Source organism: Aspergillus fumigatus, chromosome 1 (genome assembly GCF_000002655.1).
Source record: "Aspergillus fumigatus Af293 chromosome 1, whole genome shotgun sequence".
NCBI lineage: Eukaryota > Fungi > Ascomycota > Eurotiomycetes > Eurotiales > Aspergillaceae > Aspergillus > Aspergillus fumigatus.
In genome coordinates this window covers 243,458-256,021 of record NC_007194.1, presented here as the reverse complement: position 1 = coordinate 256,021, position 12,564 = coordinate 243,458, and the positions used below count along the sequence as shown (strand labels likewise).

Sequence of the window (12,564 nt, the reverse complement as noted above, 5' to 3'; positions counted from 1 at the left end):
TGGCTGACCAGAACTCTACTAGGGACGATATTTATCCACAAACGACTTGAAGACGAGCGATTCTGCTGCTTGGCACCAGCATCTCCTGCCGTTCGTGCCAAATGCGAGGACATTTTCCCGCGTAGTTGGGACCGGCTCTCTTACAGTCAATGCTATATAGCATTGATGAGCATGTCTCGGACAGAGACATTGGGAGGAAAGCTTGGCCAGTCGATTCGGAAAAGAATCAGAGCTGATCTACTTGCCAATGAGGAATCCAAGGAGAGTTTAGACGGCCAGTTCGCACGCATTGCCATACATCTACAGCAACCCGTTTACGTCTGGGACCCAGAAGAGGCTGAGGTTATCTGGGCTATGTGGCTGTGGTTGACCTCAAGCCTACATACTAAGTGTGATGACGCAAGCCGTAAAGGCTAAAGCTCTCATACTAGGTCAATTTGGTTAGGAGACAGCGCTCAGTTAGTGACATTTGACGCCCAAGCCTCAGGCGTTGACAGGACATGGGCGCGCGGGCCTAGATCCGGAGAACGCTCGGATCAGGATGGCTGTATCTCGGCACTGCTTAGGCGTCCATATATCCCAGGGACACAAGTTTACAGCTGGCTGATCTCTAGGCAACCATCCACATCCCAAGCACACGTTTAGGCCCCGTACATTCTAGGAAGTAATGGCAAACTCCCTGAGTACTTCTCTTTGGCTGCCACTATGCATCTCACTCTCTACAGTGCATTGTAGACTTGCGAATCGTCCCAGAGGAAACAGGGGGCATGGGAGCCACACTAAAGGCAGGCGTTCGGGCTGGTAGAAGCCCAGACTTTGCCTTGGAGATCGGGAGCTTAATGATTCCCTTCCAATGTTACCAACTTCAATCATTAATTTGGTCGTGGCTAGCAGACAAGCAAGCTCCACTGGAAAGAATCAGCGAATCTCTGAGTTCAGAAGGACCCTTGGCTGGTAGAGTTAGTATGGCTGACAGATTAGAAATGGAACCGTCACTTTCTACGTCTGGAAGAGTTACAGTACAACCAGGTCTCTAGAAAGCTTCCCTTTTTTTTTTCCTTTTTCCTTTTTCTTTTTCTATTCTAAAGAGCAAGAGCAGCTTCGCACAAAAGAAAGCAAATAGGAAACTAATAGAAAATTATACGAAATACAAAACCCGAGCCGTCGATATCATGTCTTCTAACCAGTTCTCAGCCTTGAGGACCTTCGTAGGGGCATGGAGGATGGAGCGAAGCGGTCACGTTTCCTCTTCCGGGAATTCAGCGCCTCCGGTATACCAACTTGATTCTCCTCCGAAGCATGCTGTGGAGTCGTCTGTGTGCTTGCTACGATCAATCAGCCAGGCGTCACCTGAAGTTAAGTATAACACATACCATCCATATATGCTGGTATCTCGTTGCGTATGGGGGTAGCTGTTTGCACGCCCACTTTAGTCTATTAGTAAATAGCCACAAGCAGGAAGAGTACCATACAGTACCATCAACTGGAGATAGTTCTTGCAGGCCACGGGCGAGGCACTCTGGACAGGGAGATGCGGGGGATCCAGTCCTGGCAGTGCTCTCACTTCGAGGCTGACTCTCTATAATCAAGCTATGGTTCCCTTGTGGATTGGAGTGGTCCGCTTTGCTCTCGGGAGTAACAATGGGATTCAACGATGGTGTGCCGTATAGAGATTCTGCAATAACGCCCAGCTCGCTTCTGTATCTCTCAAGGACCTCTTGAGACGGGGCGCCGTATAGAGATTCTACAACAGCGGGTAGCTCACTTTCGACTCTGTTAATAACCGCTTGGAACGGCCCGTCATCAAAGTGGGGGAGTACGGAGCCGTGGGGAGTTTGCCCAACAGTGTTTATGTCGCCGCAGTCAATTAAGATTGGGTTATCCACTGAGTCACCTACTCCCAAACATAGGAGAAATGTTAGTAGCAGTGTAATCATATTGAATAATGAATATGCGTTACCTTGGGTGGCATACGGCACTTCCGACGGCAAAGAATTTGCCATTCTTGTGTAAGCAGGAGAGGTCTAGGAGGTTTGCGAGAAGAGTAGGCAATGGAAGGAACAATATAGACGGGCTGAGGGGAGCGAGAGGCCCTTTTAACTGCTCTGTCATGCCCGGTCTAGTTGAGCTCCCTGCCAATTGCAGCGGCAAGGTCCACACCTGAGAGCAAAATGCCCCTGGAGTCGGATGTTATAATTAGTATAAACTGCGCACATACAGGGGACTGCGACAGAACAACAAGCTGTGCATGCCTGAGATAAGTTTTTGGTTGGCCCTCAATGCTCCTAAAGGTCCTGGCATGTCAGATGGCCCATGCTCAAGGCAGATACCCGGCTGAATCATACTTTAGCTTCATAGACGACCCAAACGGTTAGTTCTTAATGGTCGCAGTGGTAGGATGCCGCTACTGTTTGTCTTGTCAGAGACAGGCCAGGTTCCAAGTATCCAAGGGCAAGGCGCCCATTGATTCGACGAATTATCCGGACAAAGACGGCTTTCATCACTCATGGTACATTAAGTAGAGTATGCCTTGCTCCCGGTGACCCCCAACCGGCGCCACACCAGCCAATGGTCAGAAGACATTCCAGCCATCTGTGAATGTGACGCAACCTGCGAGTGCTGAAAAAGAGAAGGGCTGGTTCAGTTTGATAATCAAGGTTGAATCGTAACTGTGGCGTTGCTGACCAGTGGGCAGCGAAATTGGAAGACAGCGAGAGCGACTAGTCGGGCTGTCGTATTCATAAAGGTAGACGCTGTCCCTCTCTTCAGGGCACTCCACCATGAGAGATAGCTGAAAATGAAGCCACAGAGAAACCACTAGGGGGTATGTTGTCTTAATTCTCTGAGTCAGTAATGCTAAGCGAACGTAGTAGATCCCAGACCTGAAAAGAGAGAGCCGAATCCAAGAAGAAAGCAAGGGAAGCTACCGGCCATCATCAGTATGCCACACGATCTGACGCCCGTATTCTATCAACCGAACCGTCAAATGGTTCTCCTGGCACCACTCAATCTTGCAAGAACAGTACAATCTCACTTCCAGGCGATCCCGGACTGCGCTATTTTGTGAACGTGGCGTATTATTTGGTTACTGGCATGAAAATTCACTTGGAAAGGCAGCAGACATCCTGTTTATGCTTGTCCTAAGGAACGGGAGTATACTTTAGAGCGACATGGAAGGATCGAACCGGTCCGCATCAGTGTTTTTGATGAGCTGGATGTTTTCCAGGAATTTGTTAAGACTCTCTTCCGCACAAGGTCAGACAGGAGGCAGAGAACCATAACGATAAGCTGTGGGAGTTCACTATATTGTTATGGATACAGCAGGAGTACTATTGAATCCATTGGATCTCTCGTTGTAAGCCGAAATTTCTCGTTGACACTCGTTGTAGAAAGATAAATGACTCAGATAGATGGCCCTTTCGACGTCAGAGACATGCTCTAGGGCATCAGTTACCAGTCTCCCGGGTTTTAGAGGATTATCCCTTTAGTGGCATTGAAGAGGAACACTGATCGTCTGTGACAGATCCTGGTTAGCCTTGCCACCGGGAAATCTCTAACATGCTTGGGTAATAAAAGCCTTTGGTTAGCTCTCACTGCTTCAAAGATTTGCGGCCTGGTTAGGCTGTACTGGAAGCATATTAAGTCCTCTCTTATAACTCGAATGGTTGGCTCTCGGTGAAGCCGGTGATGAGGTAGGACCGCTTTACAACTTGCAGTAGCTAGGAAGCTGTGCTTCGAACGGAATGGGGACATAGTCCACCACTTGCCATCATCGTCTCGTGGGACGCATTGGCGGCTCACATCCCCCCTGGATGATTTCCCGGTCCAATATTAGCATGGAAGTAGAATAAGTCAGAGTAGAAGGCTTTTGACTCGTTCATGGGTTTATTCCGTAAATACGATGCGGGGCCGTTCGATTGTTCTTGCCTCCGTCTCTCACAGCCGTGTTTTCTTCGTTCAGACGGTGATCTAATGCGGAGCGATGGAAGTCAATAAGACGGCCCACTTTAGCCATCATTCCACAAAATGTTTTCGAGCCAAAGGTCTTCATGCGTGACATCGAAAGCGCGGATCGCTTTCCGTCGCAGTACCGACGAATACTCGAGTTTGATGACGTTGATGCCCCAAGCTATAGGCAGCATATGATGAATCTAACCAAGTGCATGTATGGAGAGATTCGTGATGGTTCTCGCCAGCGCCCTCCCCATGTTCCCGTAACCTTTCATCCTCGCCCAATGCGTCCATAAACAGCCAATCCTGCTTTGCCCTCTCGCACCGTCATAGGGTTATCAATATCAAGGCCAAAATGGTATCATGAGTCGTTCCCCTACCATTTTGATTACTCGGCCAGTCCATCCTAATATGCGTGGAATCTCCAACAGAGCCAGTCTAGGGCCGTTCCTGGTACCCTCGCGTCTTGGCGTGCATTAAAGTCATGAAGAACTCGATGATCGAAGGCGTTCCACTCTCTAATGTAATGTAAACAACTCGTTCGTACGATATTGGCATGCCATGCTCCTCAAGGCAGTTCAGGTTGTTAGAACCCTCCGGTGGGCTGGGACTTTCCGGTCAAGCTGAGCAGTTGCGAGAATTCGAAGATGACTCGGTGACATGTTCTTTCGATGTGTCCCATTAGCTGAAAACACCATTCATATCGTCTCCAGGTATATCCTAATCGAGGTCCATGGCTTCCACATCCCCAGGATCTCCACCTGTTGCCTCTTGGACTATGCTACCTCTGATAGTATTCTGCACCTCCTCAGCTTCTGTTGCAACACTGGCAGGTTGCGGTGTAGTTCGCAGCGCCCGATATCGTGGTTTGGCCCTCTTGCTAGAGCCTCGTGGGCGCTGAGCATTCTCTTGCTGAGGGGCCTCGTGCTGCGCTATGAACACCAGCCAGCTCTTGAAGGCGTCAGCCCACTCCTGCAATGAAAACTTTGCCTTAGGAAATGCTCTGTGCGGCTGCCACGAAACGGATGGCGACCTAGACAAACCCTGGCCGAATAGATCTGGCTGGCCAGGTCTTGAAGTACTCGCTCTTGCCGAGGCTCGCCCATGGCTGTTCAGACTCTGGTCGGTATCCGGTCGGTCATTCTCTGTCGCGGGTGATGTAAATGATCCATACTCAAAATCGCCTCTCCAGTCCTCAGCAGTGAATGCTTTGCGCAAATCGTCGCGACTCCTACGCTTGAAGGTTCCGTTTATTGGGGCTTGGCCAACATTTGGTGTCAGATTGCTGCAGTTGGAAGTGTCAGCCTCAGGGTGCATTATAGAGATCGAAGGCGAGAGTCTCATACGGATCTGATGTTGGCTGCTTTGAGGAATCTGAATGTGCCAGTCAGTATCCGGTAGTTCATGATACGACTAGAGGGATATTCAGCATGGATAGGCCAGCAGAGAACAAGCTATCGAGTGCTTGCCGGAAGAGATGACGAAGGTGGCTTACCGTTCCTTGGAGCGGAACCTGTCTGAGAATGAAGATTGGCAGACTTACGGTTTTGCGGTCTGCTCTTGGGAATGGTCCTTGTTTCGCGAGCTAAGGTATCATCTGTGTCACTCGAGTTTATGAAATTGCACTTTTGATCTCCGTGACTACGGGACTTGGAGCAGGCGCTTTTGCGTCGTTCGCTGCCCGGGGAACTCCAACCTGTATGGGGTGTCCGCGATTGGGCGCTGGATCTTTTGGGTGGATCGCGCACATCATCGGAATGATGCCCCGATTCCGAGAAGGACGCCCTATCGCCATCTGTACCGGCATTCTTACCGCCCGTTTGTTTAGAATTAGGTTCTCTAGTGTTTTCGGTTCCACAGCCGGACGGTGCCGCGGGTTTCTCGGTCGTTGTAGTGGGCGCGCCTTCCCTTTGATAGTCGTCAAGCGCTTGAAAGCGCTCTCTTCGGGGTACAGTGGTGTAGGACGATGTGTTTGCAGCCATGGGTTCGTCACCACTAGCAGACCGGGGAGCGAAACCATGCTTCTTCGGTGTAGACTGTGTGCGGGATGACTGGTCGGTGGGTTTCTTGAAATACTCATAGGCGGTTTTCGGTCTAGTGGGTTGCCCCGTAGGTGTTGCATTCGGTCTAGGCACAGAATCCGTATATCCTGCTCTCGCAGTACGTGGATTAAAGCGAGACCATCCTGTTGTGGAGTTTCCCCATGTCCCCTGAAACCGTCGATATGCGTCAGCCCCGGTCCGTCCTGCACCGTACGTCTTCTCCCACGGTGGCTTGGGACCGGATCTCCAGTAGTTCGCATAACTCTGAGTACCGGTGGAGTACGCACTATGAGAAGACTGTGGGCGACCCGAGAACGGTTGTCTGGAGGTCTGAGCCTTCGGGGGGGTTGCGGAGGCGTAAGGGTTGGCAGGCGTTCTCCGGGGTGTGTCCGGCTTGGGTGGACCATAACGGTTGCCGTAGCCAGCTTGTAGTCGATCTATATCATATTTTCTGCGCTGTTGGGGGTCACTGAGAATTTCGTGAGCTGCTTGGATAGCCTGGAATTTGGGCTTAAACTCGTGCTCCCGACCTGGATTTCGATCGGGATGGAACTTGCGGGCTGAAATCTCATTAACCCAAAAGGCATTCACTGAATGCGGGTTGTTGCCTTACCTAATTTCCTGTACTGCTTCTTGATGTCTTCCTCATTCGCGGTGGCCGTCAGACCCAGGTCCAAGTAATAATCCCTATTCACGTCTGGCTTGACCATGGCGAGCAGGCAGCACCAGCTTCAAAATGCGTATTCAGTCGTGTGCGCAAATTGAATTCTGAAACGTATACAGCCTAGCGACGCCTTTAGAAGCAGTGAAGGGAAGGCTGTCACCGGAAAAGGAATATGGAATGCCATAGAGTAATGGCGACATAAGATGCCTCCTACCAGATAAAAGTCAATGGGGAAAGCAAAATTTGCCTGTGCTCTGCTCTGTTCTGCGCAGTTTGGCGCACAATCACAGGGTCAACTCGCACAGCATTCGGTGATCTGTGTACTAGCTTTGCGTTATTAGTCGAAACCAGAAGGCCCCAAGAAATATACCGAGAAACATATGACTGAATCCGAGGCAGTCGATCGACCCTCCTCGTCGGTCATATTCCGTCTTGTGGGATTGTTAGTTAGGTGTTCAGTGAGTCGATGCGCGAGATGTCACTGGGGCGGGCACTTCATTTGTCTCCTCATGTCAGGAGTAGACAAAAAGTCTTTTATTTGGCTTTCTAAAAGTTAACTGTGCCGATTAATATCAAGAACACTCCCTTTTAAGAATCATAACCCCAAACACCGAAAGCTAAAGGTTGCAGCGAACGGAAGGCGCGGTCCCTATAAGAGAGGGGCTACCGGCCTCACTTCGCCGAAAAGCGACGAAGACTGCATTTGATTTGATGTGGCAAGGGAAGACATGTCTCAGTTCTCTCTGATACGGTCCAATGCCGAAGCGTCACAAGCGGAATATGGGAGAGCATCAATTTAGGGCAGTCATGGATGAAACTGTCGTCCTTCTAAACGCACTCACTGCGAAGAGACGTAATCGACTAATTGATGTCCAGATATTTGTCGACTCGTGTGAAATATTAACAAAGAATCCAGCGACCAAAAACCATACACCTAGCAAAACTATGCGCAATCCAATCTACAGTATCCTTAAAGACATCCTCTACATGGTTCTCCAGGATTCATTTGACGTCCCGTGGCACATGGTTTCCCCGTCATTGATACAAAGACACAGACGTTATACCCTCTTTAGAATCTTCAGCCTGCATTACCAGGAAGCTGAAAGTGCAGAATCCGATAGTAAATGGTCTCCGTAATAGAGAAGGATCTGGCTAGCCAAGGTAGCAACGTCGATACGATTTTCGCTCGCCCTTGTGATCAATACGTGCTGTATGACTCTGAGTAAGGACTGAAGTTCGAGGTCTAGATGACAAATCTGGTGGGTTACCATACCTGGGTGAGGGAACGGAGCGAGCTACTTGAAGAGATCAAGGTTAGAAAGTCGACGGCGGCCGAATCCAACGGCCAGCGTTCTACGTTGTCGACCCCTAATATCCCATCTTTCCCTGCGGACTTCTTCATAAGATACATCATTAAATCCCCTAGAGCCTTTATGCTTGGCAGGTGCGACTGGCTTGTCGAGCGGGAAATACAGTTCTCCAATGCGGCTATGATCCTTCATTAGCTTCACCGATTCATGGAAGCGTGTACGGGCCATACCAATTTTGACCGTACCGTCTTTGCCGAGCAGAATATTTTTGCAGATCAAGGATCGATGTTCGAAGTCTACAGTTGCCAGATAAGTGATGCCGCTCAAAATCTAAGGACACGTCAGTCGTTGCAGCGAGCGAGTGTTCGGCGGCTCAAGGGACACACTTGCGCGATTATTGATCCTAGCTGACCTTCCGTGGGATAAAGGGTGCAATGTTGCACCAGATGTTGGAGCGTCAGAGGAAGATTGTCGACTACGGCGAATACTATGCCGTCGTTGACATAGCATTCTTCGGCGCACATGACGTTTTCGTGGTCAATCCGCTGGAAGATGCACAGAATCTTGTTTCTGATCTCTGGGGGGTGCCTCCGGATAGCCTTCGTCTTATACGGGCGAGTTCGACGTTGCACAAACACGACAGTGCCAGCCAGCTCGCAGCTAAAAAGCTGTTGGAATGTATCGAATGGTGATTCCTTAGCTCGAACTACTACCAGTGGCTCAGCAGACCTTTTTGCTTTCACAACCTGAGGAAGGCCGAGCTGCTTCGGTCGGCCGGTTACAACTTTTCTTGCCTTACGGTCAGACTCCATCTTTCTCTTAAGTCTCAATCTGAGCTCGTTCCTATTGCTCTCTTGATTGGCTGGGCGATAACGGGAACTTTTTCCCAAGCAACATGCTTAGCTGACATAGTAGGCTATAGAAACCATGACTTCTAATATACGCCGCAGGGGAATATGTCAAATGCATATGTCAGTAAACTTGTGCTCCCGACCGCCAAATTGAGCAAATAGGGTGGGTCATGTTGTTGCGGCGACCAAGCTTTCCGAAAAATTGTACGTCTGGAATGCACTTGAATGAGCCTTGTGTTGCACTATGTTTTCTTAAGGTTCAACAAGCTAGACCGGACCATCAGCCCCACCATTTAATGTCCGTCGACCAAACTACAATTGTAACCTGACTCACTGGTGTAAAACCACATGGGAGAGACGTAAAATGATTAGGGCAATGGCTTGGTTGACCACAGCTCATGAAGTTCAACAATCCGGATAATACCCGTTGCCCGCCTGGAGTTGTTCTGTTGGAGCGAATCTGACTGTTTATCCGCCGGCTCAACCATATGGGACCGCATGCTCAAAGGGGGTCACATCATAAACGGGGTCCAAGCTGCAAATAACTGATTCTTCTATTAAGTCTCGGTAATCGTTGCTAGATATTCAAGTTGCTACAGGACTGACACATCGTACTGGCCCTCTTTAAGCTATACGATATTCCCTCCAAGTCTTCGACACCACAGGTTTCCTTCGCCAGTCATGCATGTCGGTTATACAAAGGTCCCTTGGCAGCAGTGCGACTCCCCGTCACAATCCCCCGTCTGCAGTTGCAACGCATCGGACATAGATGACGACATACCCGCCTACCAAGATACCCATTACCCGAGCGTCCTATCGCCATTGTCTCTCACCCCGCTAACCCACACACATCCCAACCTCCCCCTGATGTTGTCATGGGGCGATCATTATAAGGGCGACGACGATTATCGATCCTGGGTGAGAACAACAGTTACTCTTCAGCCGGGAAGTGTTTTTCACAGAAGCGAAGGAGTAGTGAACATGTTGCTGCAAGAAGTCTTCTCTATACTCGCCCCCCGGAAAAGATTGCGCGACATGAGCACCGATTACCTCCTACCGCTAAGGGCGGGGCTATCTCTCAAAATAGTGGCTCGATATGACAAGCAGTCGCATGCCCTGTCGGGCGAAATAAACCTATTTTTGAGCAGCGAGCTCGTGGCTATCGGGAAAGCGCATTGCAGCCCGTACGACTATCCGCTGGAGCAAGCACAGAGACCTGTCAATAGGAACCATGAGGAGGCCTTTTGAAGGGAAGAATATCCGAAGGTTGTGATATAGCGAGAGGGGACTTGCCATAACAGTCTTGGCTTTTCAATCTCCTTCTGTATGGTAGCCTGTCCAATGTGAAGAAGCATGTTGTCAACAAATGATATGAAGGGAGTGGTGACTGACGCTGCATTTTCTAAGAAGGAATAGCTCTTTTTTGTTTTATGAGACACTTTAGGCGCTGGATTCAAATGTACTGTACCTTGTCCTTTTCCCTCCTACGCACAGAAATATACTGTGGTTGTATGATTAATAGTTACTGTACAGGGCAATTAGGTCTCGCGACCCCTGCTGACCGGCAGGAGACTAACTCCAGCACAAGTTAGATTGGAAACGCTCTTCAGTCAGGGGAAGTTGCTCCCTGCTTGTTCCAGCCTTGCACTCTACCGCGTTCCCAGCAATATAATCACTGATCCATGTGGCCAGCTCTTGCCAAACTTTTTAACTGAGTGCGTCCAATATTATGCAGCTTCAAATTTTTTCTGCTATGGCCAAGCGATCGAGTCAAGATACGTACGGCGCAGGCTTGGTCATGAGGATTCGTTGACCTCCACGAGCAGGGCCAAGGTGACGTCCAGCTGCGACACAGGCCACGACATGGGCAAAATCCCCCGACTGTGAAAGAGCTTCTACTATGCCGCGATTATGGAACGACCGTAACTTCCATTTCCTACGTCACCTTCGACCCAGATAAACCACCTGTGGACGTCCATCTGAGGCAGATCAGATGCATAGCAAACTGGCCGCAGGCCAGTCAATTCGTCAACACAGCAATCCCATCTGTGCCTAGCAAAAGCAGGTATCGCGAGGGCAAATTCCTGCGGGGCTATGAGGTTGAATATGGGCTACGCAATCTATCAGGGAATGATGATGCTGAGTCGATAAACTGTGTCATTCAGCTTCCGAATCTGCTACTCGATGATGATGGAGAGGCCGCGGACAATGACCAGCTGTCACAGCCGAGGGAGGCGCTCCATAAGGTAGGTATAACTGCCAAGGACGCCATCAGGGACTATCTCATTGAAGTTTTTAAACATACCCATGGCCAACTGGCCAAACGTGAGGACTTCAATGAAACTTGGGAGGTCGAACTCGTGCTGTGCATGTCATCCAACTGGTCAACGCAGGCGTCTCTCAAAATTCATTAGATGGTGCTTGACGTAGCGGCGGAGACGGATATTACAGGAAGGGAGTTTTCCACATTTATCACCGATGAACCTGAAGCTGCAGTAACCTTTGCACTGCGCCACGAAGTATGTACGGATGCTCCCCTATGTCTGCGTTCACGTTACCTAAAATCTACAGGATGGGTCCAACTTCATTGTGTGCGTTGCTGGAGGTGGTACTGTTGTGAGTTCACCTAGAGGTTTTGCTTATCAGCAGCTGTACGTGACTGATGGTTCACGTCTCTCTAGGGTGCGGCAGGAGGATCCCTTTAGAGTCGATGAAATAGCCACCCCAGCCGGTATGTCCCCTTCCAATATTTATACTGTGTAGCAAGTTAACGACATTATCAGGGAAAGACTGCGGTTCGAGCTTTATTAACCAGGCTTTTATTGAAGAAACTAGAGAAAGGCTGGCACACATCATTGAGCTGGGCAGCGAGCCCAGGTATTCCAAAGAAGCGGTCCTTCAAGACCTATTTCGTACCTTCGAGCATGAGTTGAAAAGAGCCTACGACTCGACCGACTGGGACGAGAGAGACACTAGAAACGTTTTCGGCTTAAGGGAGGACCCGACGAGGAACTTTGGGAATGCGGTGCTTTTCGTCACGAGGTAAGACACCGGCAGGATCTCAGGTGTCCACCTTCTGACGGATTTACAGAGAACGGATGAATAAATACCGCAGACGAAGCCCCGAGGGAACCGTGGATTTGGTAGCGGAACAGCTGGAGCAACATAATGGTGAAGAGGTCAAGGTGAAGCTGTCTACCGCGTCGGACATCCCTCGAGGCGTCCTGTTGAAATCAGTCTATTTGTCACTGACTGCAGTAGGCCATTCTCCTCTCGGTAAGTTTTCTAGATCGCCGGCCCTGAAGCAGTGCCTGAATGACACTTTCGGTGCAGCCGACCTTAAAGTCCTGGAACAGGACGTGTAACCATCCCGGTTCCTTCTGAGATTCTTCCGGCCATGAAGCTGATGATTATACAAGAGACATGACAACGGCAGTATCTCGGAGTGGTGTTCTTCGTGTCCTGAATAAGAGGACGAGTCGCCGCCGCAAGCTGAAGCTGAAAGGGTGAGTGTTAGGTTGGCCACTGGTTGATAATCTCCCGACTAGCTTCATGTTCACCAGGCCAAAAGCCCAGAAACAAACCAGCGTCTAGGAGGTCATGCGGAAAGGCCCAGTGACTCTTCCAGTTGAAGCGTGACGAAGTTACAGACCCGAGCGGGAAGCATGGACAGATACTCGAGTTGTATCCATACCGAACTACCGTCTACTTCACGACAACAGCTATTTACGAGGATGGTGCCAACA

The 12,564-nt window shown here is 49.8% G+C and overlaps 3 protein-coding genes across 3 annotated transcripts; 2 read left to right on the top strand and 1 right to left on the bottom strand.

Annotated features, from left to right (window-relative positions):
• Positions 1 to 4,671: 4,671 nt before the first annotated feature.
• AFUA_1G00730 (DnaJ domain protein) lies at positions 4,672 to 6,703 on the bottom strand (the record flags this gene model as incomplete). Its single annotated transcript, XM_744732.1, has 3 exons — positions 4,672 to 5,364; positions 5,700 to 6,553; positions 6,607 to 6,703. 3 exons carry the CDS (start codon positions 6,701 to 6,703, stop codon positions 4,672 to 4,674), a joined length of 1,644 nt encoding a protein of 547 aa, XP_749825.1.
• Positions 6,704 to 8,401: 1,698 nt separating this feature from the next.
• Positions 8,402 to 9,147, top strand: AFUA_1G00720 (uncharacterized protein; the record flags this gene model as incomplete). Its single annotated transcript, XM_744731.1, is given in 4 exon segments — positions 8,402 to 8,655; positions 8,668 to 8,878; positions 8,981 to 9,022; positions 9,076 to 9,147. The coding sequence occupies 4 exon segments, from the start codon at positions 8,402 to 8,404 to the stop codon at positions 9,145 to 9,147; spliced, it is 579 nt and encodes a 192-aa protein (XP_749824.1).
• Positions 9,148 to 11,125: 1,978 nt separating this feature from the next.
• AFUA_1G00710 (uncharacterized protein) lies at positions 11,126 to 12,284 on the top strand (the record flags this gene model as incomplete). Its single annotated transcript, XM_744730.1, has 6 exons — positions 11,126 to 11,143; positions 11,233 to 11,337; positions 11,602 to 11,613; positions 11,634 to 11,860; positions 11,934 to 12,094; positions 12,265 to 12,284. The coding sequence occupies 6 exons, from the start codon at positions 11,126 to 11,128 to the stop codon at positions 12,282 to 12,284; spliced, it is 543 nt and encodes a 180-aa protein (XP_749823.1).
• Between the last annotated feature and the right edge of the window lie 280 nt (positions 12,285 to 12,564).